Consider the following 20,551-nt stretch of genomic DNA (forward strand, 5'->3'; position numbering starts at 1 on the left):
TTTCAATCTGACTAATTTTCGTGTGATATTTTTATTTAAATCAAGGTTTTTATAACAAAATTTATAAATTTAAAAAATTAAAATGATGGAGGAGGGTCATCTGTCTATGTGTTACTTCCATTGGTTAATAAAGAAACTGCCTTGGCCCTTTGATAGGACAGAAAATTAAGTAGGCAGAGTAAACAGAACAGAATGATGGGAAGAAGGGAAGTTAGGCAGACGCCATAGCTCTCCTCTCCGAGATGGAAGCAGGTTAAGATCTTTTCCGGTGAGCCACCACCTCGTGGTGCTACACAGATTACAAAATATGGGTTAATCAAGATGTGAGAATTAGCCAATAAGAGGCTAGAACTAATGGGCCAGTGTTTAAAAGAATACAATTTGTGTGTTGTTATTTCAGGTATAAAGCTAGCCATGCGGGAGCTGGGTGGGAACGCAGCCTGCCTCTCCTCACTACATTAAAAATTTAATAATTCATTTTCCTTCAAACTTCTACTTTTAATAGACAAAAATATGACCAGTATTTTTTTCCTATAACAGAATCACACCATTCATTTTTTTTGCAAAAACAATAACAAAAACTATCAATACTCAAATTTAAGTAACCATAGTTTATAACTCATTTCTTTCTAGTAAGAATAGTGATCCACAAGAGGACAGTTGCACATATGAGCTCACAGAAACTGTGAAAGAATGTACAAAAGACTTGTGCAATCTCAAGCTAGATAAAATCCCAGTATGGAAAATGAAAAATGGGCATGATGTCCCACCACTAGATTTTTAAGAACCTTATTGCTAGAAGATGGATAGTCAGTTTTCTTTAATGGAGTGGCCCACTAGTAGGCTGACCACACTCTATGACACGCCCCAGTCATAAGAGTAATTGGACAGCAAAAACTGGATTACATGGATTAAAAAAAAAAAAAAACAAGAAAAACTCAGATGTTGGGTGGGTAAGAAAATGACGGTGAAAATGGGATGAGTTGGGTTAAGGGAATGATTATAAACAAAATAAATTGTTATTAAATTCTCAAAAAATTAATACAGATATATAAGATAGTGATCCATGAAAAATAACTAGTTCACCTCATAACTCAAAATTTTTCACTTGTATTCTGCTTTGAAAAACTGGTTTGATCTGCAACTAAAATGCTTCATTATATTTTCAATTCTATAGACTATTAAAAAGATATGAATTTTATGGTTGAGATATAATAAAGGAAATAACTGATTATATCTCATCAAGGACTTTCTTCAACTAAGTGTGAGACTGGAAAGAACCCAATGACAAATGTACTATTTGGAGTTTCTACTGTTATTGTACACAGCAGTTCTAAAAATACTTGGGTTATTATGAAACAGTTCTGACCTAAGGATTCCTGAAAGGGTTTGGAGATGCCTAGAGACACACAGACCACACCTCTGACAACTACTGTTGTAGAACACAGTCATTAACGGTATTGCAAAGAGCAGCATATAAAGGAAGAGGCAGTTAAGGAAGGATAAAAGAGCCCATGCTTCAAGAAAAAATTAAGTTGTACAAAGTAATCATTTCTCATAGCTCTCCAAGTGTTCCCTATTATTCTTAAATGTCAAATAAAAGATGTCATGTCATCTTTCATAATCTGAAAAAGTGACTGCTAATTCCATAATATGCCATTTTCAACAAGCAAAAACCTATTTCTACCTTCTCACAATCAACTATAAATATAGCTGCAGTGCCTATCAAGATCTCTCCAGTTACATTAGACCGTGGGAACCTGTTCAGAAGGGAAATGAGTGAGTTACCTCAAAGTATTTTTCTCTCTATCACATGGACTTTTATATTGTCCATTAAGAAGTATTATATTGTCCATTAGTAAGTACTCAGGAAACACTTGGAAGTGAATTAGATCACATATATTTAAATGTTGATTGCAGAGACTATACCAACTAGAGACTTATTTTAAAACACAACCAAGTATTTTTAAAACTATCACTTGATAATTGATCAATTATATAAAAATAAAATAGTTCAGTGTTCAAAATTCATTTTAAGCCCTATATTTAGAGGCTTATCACAAAAGGAAATATTTAATAATCCATGAATATACATATTATATAATCAATTTTCCCTATGCTATATACAATCTAGTCTGACAATGCCAAATTTTTATATTTTTGTTTTAAAAATGTAATATTCAGGTGTGCTACCTTTCATTAGTAGTCATTAGTAGCCGTATACTTCACATGATCACTAAAGAATTCTCCATACGTCTTTCATAGGGATACTGTTTTTTTTCTAATTTTACTCAGTATATAAAAAGTTTTATTATGGTAATACATAGCATGATTTCTTATTCTTATTCACTTCCACTCTGATTTTTCCCACACCCCCTGCCTCTTGCTGGACCACAGACTCCACTCAAACAGTTCTCTTCATTTGATTTTGTCACATATCTTTTACTACTCACTCTTTTTCAACACTCCCCAATTTCTTGGAAATTGTTCCTCTCCCTCTACTGTCTTGTCTTCTCTCTCTCTCTCTCTCTCTCTCTCTCTCTCTCTCTCTCTCACACACACACACACACACACACACATACAAGCATATATATGTTCTTCATATGAGTGAAAACAATCACATGAATGAAAACATGAGGAGTTCATGTGGTATTGGACTTTTTTATTTAACTTGGTAATGTACTGCTTCTCATTCTTGATATAGGTATATATGTGCTGTTTGTATAATCTTGGTTTAATTCTTATGAGTTACATATCAATCAATTTATCCATTTCTTCTGGATTTTTCAATTTATGAGTACAAGTTTGTAAAGCATTACCTAATGGTTTTATGAGTTTCAATAGTTTGTTATCCCCTTTTCATTTCTACTTTTATCAATTCAGGTCTTCTCTTTAATGTACAGTCTTATATGACTTTGACATTAGTAGGATTTTGTTCCCATTAAATAGAATAAAACATTTAATGTCATAAAACTTTACAACATCTAAAACTCCTATTGCTTATATTTTAACAGTGGAACCTTAACTTAAAAACTTAAGTAAGATTGTACAGCCTGAAGTTTCTTGGAATTGGGCCTACATGTATCTGATTCACAGCCTTGGCCAAATTCTTGAATATGATCAGCATATAACAAGTTACACCTACACAATGCCTACACAAATGATGCAATACCGACAAACAAGTATGTTCACATCCTAAGAAGCCAAACAAAAGCTACCTTCATAATAACTTTGCTTGATGAACTACATAATCTCACTATTTTGTATCTTACAACTATGGATTTAAAAGGCGCTTCAACAATGTCTTTTTTTAAACCAAACTTTTTACACAGTGTTCCCTGAATTTAAGAACCACACCAACAACTTGTTAGCCTGTTGTTATATTTAATATGAAGATGTTACTGAAAAAACTCACTTTGTTATACATTATTTTTTATGAAAAGCAATAAAAATTTATATGGTTTGTTTAATATGTTTCCACCTTAAAGATACTGTCAATGCTAATGTATTTGAATAGGTCTACTTCTTTATGATCGCTATCAATCTCATTTCTGAATTGCTTAAGAAAGGGTTCCAGGCCCTATGTTATATATTTGTAAACAATAGTGTGTATTCCAGGCTTTACTTAATCTTTCCTGCTCTGATTTTTCTGTTTCCATCCATATTGCCACTTGCTTTTAGGGTTGTGTTTGTTTTTCTCCTCCTTTGATTTTGGAATGTTTGAGAATGGGTTTCATTATGTACCCAAGATAGACTCAAACCACTCTGTACCCCCACAAGCCAGCCTCAACCTCAGAAGCATCCTTTTTATTCAGCCACCTAAGTGCTAGAGTTATAGGCAAATAATATCATATCCAACTTATGCTACTTACTTTCAATGTTGATTGTTGTTTACCTATAGAATTCTTAAATCTTTTATGATACAAAGCAAGAAATAAATGCACAGATGAATATATATTATATATTAAGTAACAAAACTTTTAATAACTTCATATGCTTCTGTGTTATTATATTTGTCAAATATTTAAGCATTTATACTTTGAGATATAAAAACTTCTCTGTTCTAGATTAATAAATATCTCAGAAACATTAAAAATAAAATTATCTATAATATATATACCTAATTTACAAGTTAGTTTTATAATACCTCCTCTACCAACAACCTATTAATAGGCCCTTCTGGTTTTTCTTTCCACCCTACTCTTCAAGTTTTCTCCCTGTCTGACTTGGTTTTCTGCTACTATGACAAACACCATAACAAAAAACAACTTGAGTGTTAAGGGGTTTATTTAAGGGGTTTATTTGGCTTAAATATTGCAGTCCATCATGGAGAGAAGCCAGGGCAGAAGCTCAAGGCAGGAACTGAAGCAGAGACCATGTTGGAATGCTGCTCACTGGCAAGCTTCCTCTGCTTTGTTCAGCCACCTTCTTTACACAGACCAAACTCACGTACCCAAGGAAGGTACCACCCAATGTGCTGGGCCTTCCTACACCAACCATCAATTAAGATAATACTTTACAAACATGCCCATGGGCCAAATTGATGAATGAGGTGCTTCAACTGAGATTCCCTCTTTTCCAGGTGTTTCAAGTTGATAACCAAGATCATCCCATAAGCCATTTCAGTTTGTCTTTTATGTCCTAAAAATATTTCTATTTATTTCATATATTCTATACCATGTAGATATCAGACTACATTCAAATAATTGTCTAGTTTATACTCAGCAATATATTTTTTTTATTAAACTACTGTGCACACACTGGATACTCAGTAAATATATTTCCTTACAAATGTCTTAATCACTGCTCAATTGCCTTAATTTTCCACTTTATAACTAAATCTCAGCTACTATGATATCTTGTTTCTCCCATATTTCTCCCAACAAATAATGATTGCAGTCATTTTCCTAAAGGCTATCACTACTATATGCATTAGAAAATTTTCATGCCTTAGATTTTGGGTATACAATCTACAGGATCCAGATCCACATACTTTCTTTCTGAGAAACATATTGCCAAATACTTAATAAACAAATACCATATATGAATTAATATTTCTAAAAAATTCTTCAAAGCAAGAATCTCACATCATTTCCAAATAATCTAGGCTAGTTCTTCTTTGCTTTAAGAAATGGTAGGATAGCTCCTGATTTCAAACATAAATTACAGCATAAATTACAGAGCTAGAAACAGAGGTAACATCACCAGGAGATAGCCAGTTATGTTAGTGAACATAAAAAAGGACATCTAAAATATCTTCATAAAAATCAAGTAGGTGATTTATCCAACCAACAATGAACATGGTGTGGTTTTTACCTAGAGAAATATAAGCTCAGGGGATTAGGATACCTTGACTGCTATTGAAGATCATAACAAAATCTAAATCAAAACAGAAATAAAACATAATACTAAACAGTCATTTTCAAATCCTGTGAGAGCTATAGAAATGACTTTTAAGCATGTTTATACATTCCTATTAAATATCAAAAAGAAAAGCAAATGTAGGAAAAAATATTTATTACCTTTCCAAAAGACCCCTGACCAAGAACCTTGAGCAGGTCAAACTGTGCAGGATCTGCTTTCTCATATCCTTCTTTCACATGATGTGTAATAGGGATTTCTTTAACATCTTCATCCTTCAAAAAAAATCCAAATAATACTAATGTGCAATTCCAACATCATGTGATTAGTTCCATTTCAAAAAAAAAAGTCACACTATAAGTTATACAATATCAAACCCCATCAATCTAGTACTTTGTTTATGGACTAATTTCTATCTCCTGATATAACACAGAGATATAATTTCATTTCTTTTGTTGCCAGGTCTTCTTGTTGGTGGTGGTGTTCATTTGAGGTATTCATGCTATGTACACCTAGACTGGAACTTGCTGTATAGAGCATATGGGCCTCAAACTTTTGACAATTCTCTTGCCTCTGCCTTCTGTATACTGAGATTACATTCATGTGCCACCAAGCCCAGCTCTTAATATATAATTTCATATAAATGAAAGCATGTGAAATAAATTCATGCAACAGCATTATAAGTGGATAACAACACAATAATATTAGAAACTAAGATTTATTTTTAATTGTATTTTTATTGATGTTTGGATGACTACTGTATTTACATAATTCCTTCTTCCTTCCTCCAACTCCTATGTACCCTCTATTTGCTTCCTCTCAAATTCATACCCTCTGTTTATTATTACACATATATACACATAAATATATAAGTCAGCCTGCTGAGTCTATCTAGTATTGTTCATATTGTACATATGTTGTTAGGATTGGTGACTTGGCACTGAATAATCAATTAGGGAACTCATGGAAGAGAGCTAGACTTATTCTCCTCTCTCAATAGTCATTAATTGTTTGTAGCACTTCTAGGAATGGGTCCTTGTGAGATTTCTACCTTCCATAATGGCATGTCAACTAGTGTTATCATTGTTTAGGTCTTGTTTATGCAACCTTACTGTTGAGATTTCATGGGTGCAGCTTCCCTTTCCTATATAGAGAACACTATCTTCCATCAGCCAGTATGATCCCCTGACTCTTATGATTTTTCCAATCATTTTTCCATGATGTTCTTTGAGTCTTAGGTGTACAGTCTTAGGTGTGTTGTAGATGTATCAACTGGGGTTGAACACACCACAGTCAGTTGAGGAACTTAGATGCTTAAACCCCTCACAGAAGTGCAACTGATGAGACAGAAACAGAAAAAGTAAAGATTAAACCTTGTAAATTGTGAGAAAGCAAATATAAAATCTCAAAAGTCCTTTTAAATAGTAATTTACTATATTCTTAAGTATATTAGTATCCAGATCAATGCAAAGCAAACTCACAAAAATAATTATAGAACTCAAAAATGTTCCCATGCCATGAACTTTTATTAATAATTTAAATATAATTTAAATATAAATAAATATAAATATAAAAGTATTCTACCATCTATGTTAGAAAGAAAGGAATCCTCCCTAGGAATATTTCTACCCCATCACAGATGACAACTCTCAGGTGTTACGACTATACTCAAGTGAGTTGTAATTCTAGTCTGTATGGAAAGCACAGTAACTAATAATTTTTCTTAATCTCCATGGATTTCCTATTACAAAATAGCAAAGCTGAAGGTATAATCTCTGATTCAACTCCATTACTGTCTAGAAAACAAAATTGATACACTCAAAGCTTGAGTTCTACAATATCTCAAGCCAAATGCTCTTTATTCTATTGCCCCTTTAATTCTCTGATTAATCAATGGTGGCTGTGGCTAAAGAGGACAAGAGAATGGTCCCAATGAGCTAGTCTTCTTGACTGCTAAAATAATATCAATGACACAGAAAGTCAGATATACACTCTCAAGTGTGGTTGAACTGAGTATTACTGTACTAGCAATGATTAAGAAAAAATAACATCATATGGCTATGACGTAATCCCAAATGACTGATAATCTTACACACACACACACACACACACACACACACACGGGGTAGGGGGTATGTGAAGCCATAGACCATCTACAAAATCAGGAGAAAGACCTCAGAAAAATCAATTTTGCCAACACCTTGATGGCAGACTTAATAGAGTCAAGAATTGTGAGAAAATTAATTTTTGCTGTGTAGGACACTCAGTCTGTGGTCTTTTGTTAGGGCAGTCCTAGAAAATATAGACAATGTCTATCTGTGAAAATGAAGTTGGTACTGTAAAATAAAAATTTAATAACTTCCACACAGAGTTCATTGCATTTTCCACATTAAATGACAAATCTGAGGCACATGTGACTACAGTGTTAGGTACTTTTATAGAACTCAAAAGTATATTTAATAAGTGATAAAAAAAAAAGAAAAAATTAAGAAGGCTGAACCACAACTTCTATATTATGATCATTTTTTGTTTTAAATAAAGGAAGCCAAGAGTGCTTAACACTAGACAATCAAATACTGCGTCATTCATTTGACAACTGATTTGCTTATGGGGAACTGTTATAATGAAAAGGAGATGATTCTATTATACCTCAAATACAGAAGAGTCACAAGATTATAAGACTAGCCTCCAGAACAAAAAGGGGGCACTATTTAAAGACTAAATAATCTTTTAGTTTAATCCAGGGGATACTGCATTAAAATAACTACATTTCTTATATAATAAAAAGTAAAAATGCCATTTCTTATATTCAAATTGGTGATTGTTATGGCCTGTATATTGTCAACAAAGCTGTTTTTTTGAAGGTCACACACTGGGCAGGTTTTATGATTAAAAGCTGTAATCCTAGTATTTGTGAAGCCGAAGCAAGAAGAGTGTTAAATGTTAAGGTGAGCCTGAACTACAGAGTAAGATTCAATTTCATAAAAAAAAAAATAAAAATAAAAAACCACAGGGTAAGAATGGAACTCCGTGTGTATACCTAGTGCATGCACAAACAAAACATATGAAATTTTTAAAACTTTAGATATGAAGTATGGTGATACATGCCTATGATCTTAGAAGGTGGAAGTTAAAGCATCAGGAATTCAAGGTATCCTTAGTTACACTAAGTTTAAGAACAGCTAGGACCACATGAAACCATTTCAAAATTTTACATTTATTATAGACTTACTAAAATACATTTCTGTAACTGATAAAACTTTTCTCTTTTCCAATCATTTTTTCTTTATATGCTACAAATGGTGTTTACTAAATTAACATGATACTTACCAAGCTAGATTCTGCTTCTCCCTCTTCCATTGGTTCATCAACCGTTTTAAGATCATTTACCTGAAAAACATTTTTCAAAATGTGAAGTTCAGTGATATTGAAACAAGAATAACTAAGAAAAATATAACACTGGGCATTTCCCTTCACAATCTAACAAGTTCCTGCAAAACAAAAGGTCAAGGGTACACAGAAATTATTTAGAAAAGGAAATTTATGAATTGAGTTGACATATTGTCCTTAAAGCCTCAATTTTTCATAGTTTTACGTTTCACTACATGCTTCTTAATGCTGTGCCATGACCAATGAATGGCCTTACACATACAAATAAATCTCCCAGAATCTAACTTAGATATTGTCAAAGAATGTTACAATAGGAACAATTTCATATGAATGAATAATGGAAAATCTCATATGCTTCAATTTTAAATTCATAAGATACCATACAGAAATAAAATTTAAATTACAAGAGCTTTAAGCAGCTATAGAAACATTTTCACATGCAAAAGCTTTGGGGATAATTACATGTATTGAGACACTGATTTTAAAAAAGTAATTATGGACGGTTTTGATCAAGGGTTTACAAACTATGATCCATAAGCCAAATCAGGTTAGCTGCCTTTTCCTGAATAAATGCTACTAAAATACAGTCACAGTCATTTGTTTCCACACTAACTATGATAGCTTTCACATTAAAGCAAAGTTAAATAGTGTGACAGAAATACTGTAACTACAGAGATACTGAAACTACAAGGTGTTAAATATTTATTGTTTGGCCTTTTACAGAAAACGTATATAAAGATCATTCACTGATCTAAAGAGTTTGCATATTAAATAACAGTAAGTTGGTCTAAATGAAAAGGAATTTAACCAATGCCAATTTGTAAGAGATCACAGAAAAGCAAAATTAGATGACTGGACAGAAAGAAGGATGGATTAAATAAAACTACTAATGACACCGACACCTAAAATAGAGTAAGTTCACTAAGTCTACCACTTCCCTGATTATCAACAAAAAATTCTATTTAGAATGCTAAAGAAACTATCCTGGGACTCTGGGAAGTAAACACTAACAATAGAAAAAGATACCAAAATTTGATAAACAATTCAGAGTTTATTTTCTATCTGTATCTCCTGATTGTGGCCAGTGGGGAGACTGAATCATGGAATCCTCTCGACTATAGGCCTAAAAATAAACTTCCCAAGAAGAATATACTTCTGGGGTAGTTATCATAAGGAAGCTTTCTAAACTTATCCAGTTTTCCTTTTTCAATATCCAACCACACTAAGGCAAGGACCAATCAAAAGAGAAACATCTCTCCAGAGGAAGCAGGAAAAGAGACCCCTGTGCTAAGAAAGGTATAGGTATAATCCCTTTTTATTTGCTGCCTTTGTCACTAAGAAAACAGCTACAATACTACTACTACAAAGCTATGTGAACTAGGGCTTTGAAAGAAAATCCTATTTCTGGCCAGAAAAACAGTATTAAAGTTCCTGGAAAATGGAAAATTTATAAGAAATTACAATAGAGGTATTTCTTGATTCTAGGCTTGACCTAATTCAAGTACTGGCTTCAACATCAATCTGCACATGTAGGAACTACAACACCAAAACACAAGAACATCTTTGAAAAATGATTAACTAATAATACTCAAAACTCAGACTAACCATGAGTGAGAAATTAGATTCCAGTAAACAGTGGAAGAGCATTTATCTAAGACACATGTGAGCAAAGGTATGTGCATTTGACAGAGCAGCTTTAGTAGTAAAGGCCATAAATTGGACACAATCTATCTGTCTTTCAACCAGTCCTGGACAAGCAATAAAAGATCACATATCAACCCAAAAGGAAGAACTACTAACACCTCTGACAGATCAGAGGATTCTTTCCACACATTTTGTCAACTCAAGAAGCCAATTCCTAAGTGGTCATTATTGAAAGGACAGCTCTAAGAATGCAATGCTGAAAAAAAAGCAAACTGAAAGGGAACAAAGAAAAACTAACCAATATAGATTAATCAGGGAGCCATTCCATATCAGCTCTTCACCCAGAGTTTCTAATCTCTGAATATGACAGCACTATACCTTACCTCAACAGATTGGGGAATATGCTATTTAAAAACACAACCTATAAATTTGTCATTAACAATCAACTTTCAACAAAGAATCCAAAACCCAGGAAGATAGCATCCTGATAGCTAAAATTTTACTGTCAAGTGATTCTCATATTTGTCTATACATAAAAGTTATGTATAAAAAGGACTGAGACTTTGACTTCCCTCTGTTACCTAGCTACTGCTTGCATACTAGCCATACCATCTTATAACTAATTTATCATGAAGCTCTTAGTCTGGAGAAATTAGAAATAAAATGAACTGGAATGAATCAAAAAACATCATGGCATCCTGGGAATCATCCCCGTCACAAACAAAACACTTAATTTTTCCTACTTTATCAATCTTCAAAGAACAGGTTTTCAATATAAGAATATCAATCTATGGAATACCACAGAATTCACTGGTGCTTACTAAAATCCAAATAATTTTTCACTCATGTAAAAACAAAAATATATCCAAAATGATCTAAGAAAATAAAATTTTATTTAAAAATATAACCTCTAATTTGAGAAGATAAATGACATATTTTGCCCCCATTACGTGTGAAATGGAAGTCCAGCCTGGTACCTAAAATCGAAGCACTTGAGAAACTGAGAGGATTGTGAGATCAAGGTCACTCTGGTTTATGCAACAAGATCCTCTCTCAAGACAACAAAAGAATTAAAGGGCCCAAAACCTAAATGAACAGATCTCATAAGTGTAATAAAGAGTACTTTTCAATTATTTTAATTTTCTCAGAAAAGAATTTAAGTACTTTCAAATAGCCTGGAAACATAAGAAAATAAAGATATACAAATCAGAAAGAGGCTAATGACAATGTAAGAAATAATAGGTGATGTAAGTTAATAATTTCATTAATAAAACATATAAAGGCCATCAGTCTTCACAACAAATATTATAGTATTATTACATACTAGTAGTTTCTAGGATCACCCAAAATACACCTAGCAAGCAAAATGATTGTATGTATAGTATACAATGTTAAAAAAATACTTAAGAATTTGATATTCTAAAGAAATTTTGTTCTCAAACTTCATGACTATATGTTGGATACTGATAACTTCTGGAAAAGGTCAATTATTATTGTGATTATTATTATTATTACTTCCCCTCTTCTTCCCCCTCTACCTCCTCCTTCTCTTAAAACTAGAACAAATTACACTGAAATTTAAAGGTACTTTTGCAATACCTAGAATAATGATCTATGTCTGTATATTGAGTCAAATTCTTGATAATATCAACTGAGAAACTTCCAAGTGATTCAATGCAGCAAACAAACTCTGAGATAATCCCCCATGATCCTCACCTCTTCAGGTTCACGTTCTTGTACAACCTCCGTTGTCTTACAAAGTCTGAGATAATCCCCCATGTCCTCCACCTCATCCTGTTCATGTTCTTGTATAACCTCAGCCATCTTCGGGGCAAACATATCCTGTGGCTGAATTCCAAACAAAAATAACAATGACAAAGGTGATAGGATTTCATTTATATGATTACATTATGCCAAAAAAAGTCTAGAAGTTCTCCTTATTGTCTTCATTGAACTAAGAGGTCCTGTTGAAAACCCATAAAACAAAGGACTGTAGCCATCTTCTTGCAGTACTAAGCAACTTGAGGGAAGCCTCCAGTTAATAATACTCAGAAAAGAACCATGCCAAAAATCTTTGAGAGTTTAAAAGTAGACCTTCCCCAGTGAAGCCTCCAGATAAGAATGCAGAAGAGCCGAAACCTTGATTACAGGTTTGTATGACTAAGCAGAAGACTTAGTTGAGTCATGTCCATATTCTTGGCTCATACAAACTGTGTGATAATATATCTTTGTTTAATCTGTAAATTGACAGTAAAGTGTTATGTAGCAACTGATATTTATTACAATCAATATTACTGCTCAAAAGTGTTTAGGATTAAAAGTTCTCTAAAAGGCTTTCTAGAGAAATTTTTTACAGGTTTAATACTTTAGAAATATTTTTATTAAAACTCATCTTTGTTCTCATATTACAGATAAGAAATTGTAAATTATCTTACTAAATAACCTAGGAAAAAGGGCTAAAACTTCAAAACATTTGCGTAATAGTTAAGACTAAGAAGGTATGCTGTCCTTTAATGCTGTTTTCTGAAAATAAGTTACTATCTTAATAAGCATGTTATAGAACACATTAATTTCATATTCCTTTCATAGTCACAGATGCTTGAGAAGTTGAGGCAGGAGAACTGCTATGGCTTTCAGGCCAGCCTATGCTACACAGCAAATTCTAAGCTAGGAAGATCTACCAAGTGAGATTATCACCATATAGCTACTTCTGATATATTGTTATTCAATGAAAGATTATAAAAAAATCACAAAAATACAAGCTCAATTTACGGCACACCTCAGAACATATCCTAGAATTTGTTTTTTACAAACACAATTCCATCATAGCTGCAGATACGAGTAAAATGTATAGTGCTGATAACTATGTAAAACAGCAAGATGTCATATAAATCAAGCTGCTACTTAAAAAATTAATGTAGAATTAACATATTATATATAATTGTACTTCTGGTTGTGAAACCAAAAAAACTGAAAGCAGAGTCTCAAAGACATCATTGTGTACTAAATGATCAGAGCAACAGTATTGAAAACGGGAAGATGAAGCAACCTAAGCACATGTCAGTAGTTACATAAATAACAGCATAGTATATGTACACAATGGAATGTTATTCAGCCTTAAAAAAGAAACAATCCTGACACATACTACAAAATAGATGAACCCTAAAGAGATGATTTTAAGTGAAATAGGAAACTAACAAAAAGAAAAACACTTTATAATTCTACTTATATGAAGTGCTAAACAAGCTGAAGTCATATAGCCAGAAGCTAAAATAGCAGCAGAGGCAAGTGGCTCTCTATTAGTTCAAAGCCAATCTGGTCTACACAGAAAGATCAAGGACAGACAGGGATATGTAGTGAGACCCTGTCTCAAAACCAAATGACCAAAAATAATGAATTCAGTTGCATGGAGAGGTTTTAAAAGGGAAGGTCTGGCAAGAGCTTGGGGGAGTGGGAGTGTGGAGATGGAGGAAGGGCGGATATAGGAGCTGGGAAGAAGATAACTACAGTAAGGGAGCCATTTTAGGGTTGGCAAGAGACTTGGCTCTAGAGGGGTTCCCAGGTGTCCATGGGATGTCCCCAGCTAGGTCCTTGGGCAGCTGAGGAGAGAGTGCCTGAACTGTCCTATGCTGATGATTATCTCGAATATCACCATAGAATCTTAGTCTGGTGAAGGATGGAGATAGAGACAGAGACCCTCATCAGAGCAATGGACTGAGCTCCCAAGGTCCAGTTGAAAGGCAGAAGAGGAGCAAGGAAGTCAGGACCGCGAAGGGTTGGTCCACCAACTGAGGCAGTGCACCTGTTCTAATGGGAGCTCACCAAATTCAGCTGGACTGGGTCTGAATGAGCATGTGATCAAACCGGACCCTCTGATTGTGGCTGACAATGGGGGCTAACTGAGAAGCCATTGATAAAGGCATTGGGACTTGTTTTTACGGCATGTTATGGCTTTTTGGGACCTTAGTCTATATGGATGCACAGCTCCCTAGGCCTGAATGTAGGGGGGAGGGCCTTGGACTTCCCACAGGGCAGGGTTCCTGGCCTCTCTCAAGCAGGGCAGAAGAGGTAGGGGATTGAGAGGAGGGAAGGAAGTGTAAATAGTTGAATGGAAGAATAAAATGTTTTTAAAAACGAAATAAAAACTCCTTCCATGGTTAACTAATAGCTACAGTAGATATTTATCTATTTCCAATTTTTTTTATTACATTGAATTAACAAGGCTCATGCTACAACAGCTAACATGTGTAAGTCTTACGACAACTTATAAGTTCTCTCCTTCTACTACATGGGTCTCAGGGACAGAACTCAGGTCATTAGGCCTTGAAGCAAGCACCTTTACCTGCCACACCATCTTGTTGACCCACATTTATGTCTTTAATCTTTTAGACTTAAGGCCACAGTCGAGACTATTATAGGAAGCTAGATAGTACCTAAAATACTCAAATAACTTGTCTATTTTCTTTCCAGATTTCTAATGATACTATATTCCTACATGTTTTCTATCCTAAATTCCTGGTCCTTTGACAGGCACAGTCCATCCAGCCATGGTCATTGCTTTGGGATGAGCTTTAAAGGGAGCTATTTTGTTTGAAATCAATCTGAAAAACTTATCTGAAAATCTAAAAAGAGACACTTAAGAAAACAAATACATACAACTCCCAAGCTATTTCCTTAGTCAGGTCTTTAAAAGCAGTTATGAAGCTTTGCTGTGAAATGAATTCGCTAATAACATATACTCAAGGCAAAATAATCAAATATATATATATATATATAGTCTTTAGAATCTTTACTATTTTAGTTACCTATTCTCTGCATGTCAGTTCATCTGAACCAAGTTGTGAAGTCACACTTTCTCCTTCTTCTACATAGACTAAATTCAGTCTCATAGTAACTCCCATATTTTTCTATCAGAAAACACTAAATAAGTAGGTATGGTGGCCCATACTAGTAAGTTTAGCACACTTGAGATATGTTTACTGTGAATTCAATGCCAACCTTGGCTACACAGTAAGTTCCAAAGGCCCTGGCCTAGTATGAAACCTTGTCTTGAAAAAAAGAAAGAAAACAAAAAGGAAAGAAAGAGTATCTTATTAAATATCTCATTTCATAAATTCTAGAGTAAAGAGATCACATCTTCTTACCCTACTACTCCACAACATAGAACATTACCTGGAAATAGGCTCTGGATAAATATTTGTAGAAAGGAATGACTATATTTGTAACCTGAATGATTTAAATTCAGTGCCATAATACCTGCTATATTTCCTGAGTCAAAATGTCTAAAAGTTTCTCTAGCAACTACATAATTTCCAGCAAGTCATTTTGCTATCATTTTTGACTCTTAATCTTAGAAATATTTATTTTAAATTATAAATATATTGGGGACAGATGTACAAGTCTGACTTCAGGTGTCTAGAGTCCAGAAGAGGATATCTAATCATTATCTCCTAGAGCTAGGGCTACAGGCAGTTAGGAGTCACCTGACATAGGTGCTGGAAATCAAACCTGTCTTCTACAAAAGTAGAACAGTTTCTTAGCCAGAGTCACCTATATGAACCCTAATTTTTCATTTTAAAAGCCAACAGATCACATGTTCCATCAGTTCCAGTCCAACTGGTCTTGGTGATGGAGGACCTTGGACTTCCTATAGGGTAGGGAACCCTGACTGTTCCTTGGACTGGAGAGGGAAGGGGAGGGGGGTAAGGAGAGGAGGGAAGTGGGAGGAGGGAAGGAGGTGGAAATTTTCAATAAAAAATAAATTAAAAACGAGGAGATAGACATGAGATGGAAAAAATAAATAAATAAATGCCAACAGAATCCATCTCATTTAAAATAATTTTTAAATATAGCTTAGGTTAGCCATAAGACTTTTTAAAATATCACTTATTTCTTTTTTTAAATTGATGTTATTGAGTTATACATTTTTCCCTCCCTTTCAAGCCTCCTCCAAGGTCCCCATGCTCCCAATTTACCCAAGAGATCTTGTCTTTTTATACTTCCCATGTAGATTAGATCTATGTATGTCTCTCTTAGGGTCCACATTGTTGTCTAGGTTCTCTGGGATTGAGAATTGTAGGCTGGTTTTCTTCACTGTATGTTTAAAAACCACTTATGAGTGAGTACATATGATAATTGTCTTTCTGGGTCTGGGTTACCTCACTCAAGATGATGTTTTCTAGATCCATCCATTTGCCTGCAAATTTGAAGATGTCATTATTTTTTTCTGCTGTTTAGTACCACAAGGACATGTGCTCAACTATGGTCATAGCAGCATTATTTGTCATAGCCAGAACCTGGAAACAACCCAGATGCCTCTCGACCGAAGAATGGATAAGGAAAATATGGTATATTTACACAATGGAGTACTACACAACATATTTCTTACAAATCATTCTTTAAATGGCAATTATTTCAAAATGTGATAATTTTAAAAATGTGTTTCTTAAGTCTAATTTCTGTTAGCAAAATTATTACAAATGTCAGGAAATACATAATAAAGCCCTTCATCTAAACTATGGCCCATGTGTCAAATTTTGCCCATTTTCACATGGCCAACAGGATGAGACTTATGTAATTTTACACTCACACGTTTCCCTAAAGGTATAGAATATGTGTCATATGTCATATATTGGCTAGAGTTACCTGAACTCCTATAGAAAAGTTACTAATCTCTAGTCAATATAATTTGTAAATTATAAGTATAAATTAAAGGATGTACAAAGACAGTAAGGTATCCTCCCAGTGAAACAACAGACTAAAATATCAACTCTTTGTGATCATAAGTTGCACAGTACACAGAGGATACCGTTTACCCAGAATATATCATAATTTCATAAAAATCAAGCTACATTTTCATTGTGTGGTGGGGGAATGATGATGGTGACACAGGTCCTTGTTATATAGTATGAATGGCCTGTTATTCCATATAGAGTCCTGACTGGTCTCAAACTCACAGAAATCCTCTTGCCTCTGCCTCCCAGATACTGTTATTATTACATGAGTGCCACCACAAACTACATCCAATTATTTTCTTTTATTTTTTTAGATAGCATCTCACTACGTAACTCGAGCCAGCCTAGAATTTTCTATGTACTCCATGTTGGTCTTGAATTCATAATCCTCTTCCCTCTGCTTCCCAAGAGCTGGGATCATAGGTATGAACTTAGCTCAACATTTATTTCCAACTTACTTTTCTCTAATGTTTTTTAAATGTTTGCATTTTTTCTAAAAACTATCCACCAAGAGACAAATATTTTGGTACACACTTGTAATCCTGCCACCTGGAAGACTAAGACAAAAGCAACACAAATTCCAGATATTTAAAAAGGCCACCAAAACGGATTCTTAAGTTTCAAAGCATCTTGAATGCTAATTAGACAACCAAACCTTTAGCTGCAGAAAAACTGTAAATGCATCTCCCTGAAAGTAAAAAAAGCAGTGCATTAGATATTTGAAGCTGTTAATCCCATTAAGAGACTAATGGGTTAAGAATATTTAGTTCAATTTTTGGAACCAGTATTAATTCACTTTCAATATTTTAGTGTGGCATCAGATATTTCAAAAGGATTTAACACCAAAAAATGTCGATCACACTGCTCTCAAATAATGTAGAACTTAAAAATATAAAAGCTAAAAAGATGTTTATATTTAAGCTTCTATCATATGTCATCAGGTTGTAATGTTTATCTAATTTGGATACCTTGCCAAAACACTACAGCGATTCAAACCAATACCTTCAGAGACAGAGATATTGTAATTTATAGAAAAGAAATGGCTACTGTGGTTTTAACAATCTTCTCAAGCCACAGGGCCTAATAGCCTAAATAAATTCTCAGGCCTATCTAACCAAGGTCGTATCTAAATCTACCAAGGACTGCTTACAGATATCTCTCAAGGCCTTATGGTAAATACTGAGGGCTTCCAAATATATAAATAAACAAAAAAATAAATAAATACAGCAAAGAAATCTGACAAAGTGTCACAAAACATTCTTTCAGCTCTTTAGGAGGATCACTTTGAGACAAGGATAATGAGATTACTCTGGCAACACAGTTAAACCTGTCCTTTAAAGTCACTCTTTATGTTGCTAGCCAGGTTATGAACAAGTTCATTTTTAAAATTTCATTATAAAATTATGAGAATCGGTATAAATTTTAAAATCTACTACTATTCCTACAACAGCTATTTATGTGTTCTGCCATAATTTTAGTACATAGTTCTTCAATTAGATATGGTATGTAGAAAATCAAACATGATTAAATTAAGAGCTAGCATTAGTTCCAGAATAGCTTGAAAACTTAGAAAACAAACCTCTGAAACTCTTATTGTTTTAATATCCAATACAGGAAGTCTAATGTACCTATGAGAACTGTGATAGTCAATCTCCACCATTAACCTGACTAGACTTAGAATCACATAGGAAATTGGTAAGGCATACTTCTAGGTCTATTTGTGAGGGTGTTTCCAGAAAGGATTAACTAACTGAAAAGTGGGGAGTATCTCAGAATAGGGCCCAGGTGAATAAAAATAGGAAAAGGAGAATAATGGATTTATGACATTGACTATACTCTGCTTCCTGGCCCATGTGATTTGACCTTATAATGTGTCTTTCCTATACCTGTCACCATAATGGACCAACCTTTTAAACTTTAAACAAAATAGATCTTTATACACTTTGCATTATTTCTGTCACTTTTATCACAAGGACAAATGATAAAAAAGTAACTAATTTAAGATAAGCAATTCAATTAACTATTTTAAAGCAATTCCTTAGTAATAATAACTTTTCTTTCATATGCAGCAGAAATAATTTTAGAATATCAAAAAACAAATCAAGATGGGCATGTTTCTAAACCCTCTCAAGAATAATAAAAATAATGTAAGGTAAGGCACAAACTGAATTGAGAGATGCACACTGAAGCTGCATTTTCTGCTTTTAAAGTTCTACTTCCTTGACAGCTTATTTAAGTAGGAACAAATCAATTACCAGTACTTTTTAAAGCAAAAGAGTAAGATGTATGAATTAGTCTATGAGTAATGGGACAGAAACTAAAACATTAACACCTCAGAAAAATATTTTAAAGCTTTCTGCAGGCAAAAATTTGTTGGTATTTTTAACATAATATACTGTCTATTTAGACATTTCCTATGATTATAAATGAATGAACACATATACACACACAAGTCAACTGATCTCAGTTAAAAAGGCAGGAGTCTGGAACAGTACCCAATGAAGCCTATCAAGCAACTACCATTATGTTATGCATCATAAATAGATATCACTTGTTTGATAAATAAATGAATATCAAATAACATTTAGAACTAATTAAAACAAATCCAAAAATCATTATGCTTTCAAAAATACTACTACTGTTTGTAGTAAGTACTAGGTTGCTACTGAATTATAAATACTAAGCATATCCATACAATATACATACAAAAGTATTTGGAGATCGTCTGGGTTTTGTAATTCATTTAATAACAGAATAAAAAAAGTATATGCTCCTGACTTCCTTGTTCATGTTCTCCCTCCTTCTGCTCCTCATTAGGACCTTGGGAGCTCAATCCGGTGCTCCAGTGTGGGTCTCTGTCTCTATCTCCATCCATCGCTAGATGAAGGTTCTATGGTGATATACAAGATATTCATCAGTATGGTTATAGGATAGGTTCATTTCAGGTTCCCTATCCTCAGGTGCCCCAAGGAACTAACTGGGGACATTGCCCTGGGCACCTGGTAGCCATTCCAAGTTCAAGTCTCTTGCCAACCCTTAGGTGGCTCCCTTAACTAAGATATGAGTTTCCCTGCTCCCCTATCCAACCTTCCTTTATCTCCAATCACCCCGATTCCCCCAGTTCCCCTCATCCTCTCCTTCACACTTTTCTCTCCCCATCTCCCCTCACCCCCATCCCACCCCACCCCCAAGATTCCAATTTTTTGCTCGGCAATCCTGTCTATTTCCCATAGCCGGGAGGATAACTATATGTTTTTCCTTGGGTTTACCCTCTTGTTTAGCTTCTTTAGGATCACAAATTATAGTGGCCCCTATCCATGGCTAGAAACCGATTATGAGTGCACCCACCCACTGAGACAGTGGGGCCGATCTATTGGGAGCTCACCAAGGCCAGCTGGACTGTGACTGAAAAAGCATGGGAT

At 34.2% G+C, this 20,551-nt stretch overlaps 1 protein-coding gene across 1 annotated transcript in view; it reads right to left on the minus strand.

Moving 5' to 3' along the window:
• Rps6ka6 (ribosomal protein S6 kinase A6) overlaps nucleotides 1-20,551 on the minus strand; it is a 118,794-nt gene that overhangs the window by 74,511 nt on the left and 23,732 nt on the right. Inside the window, exons 4-6 of the mRNA XM_057760699.1 lie at nucleotides 12,112-12,243; nucleotides 8,692-8,751; nucleotides 5,523-5,636 (exon numbers count right to left, since the gene is read on the minus strand). Of these exons, the coding sequence (XP_057616682.1) occupies nucleotides 5,523-5,636; nucleotides 8,692-8,751; nucleotides 12,112-12,243 (306 nt within the window). The remainder of the gene's footprint in view (nucleotides 1-5,522; nucleotides 5,637-8,691; nucleotides 8,752-12,111; nucleotides 12,244-20,551) is intronic.

This window comes from Chionomys nivalis, chromosome X, assembly GCF_950005125.1.
Source record: "Chionomys nivalis chromosome X, mChiNiv1.1, whole genome shotgun sequence".
NCBI lineage: Eukaryota > Metazoa > Chordata > Mammalia > Rodentia > Cricetidae > Chionomys > Chionomys nivalis.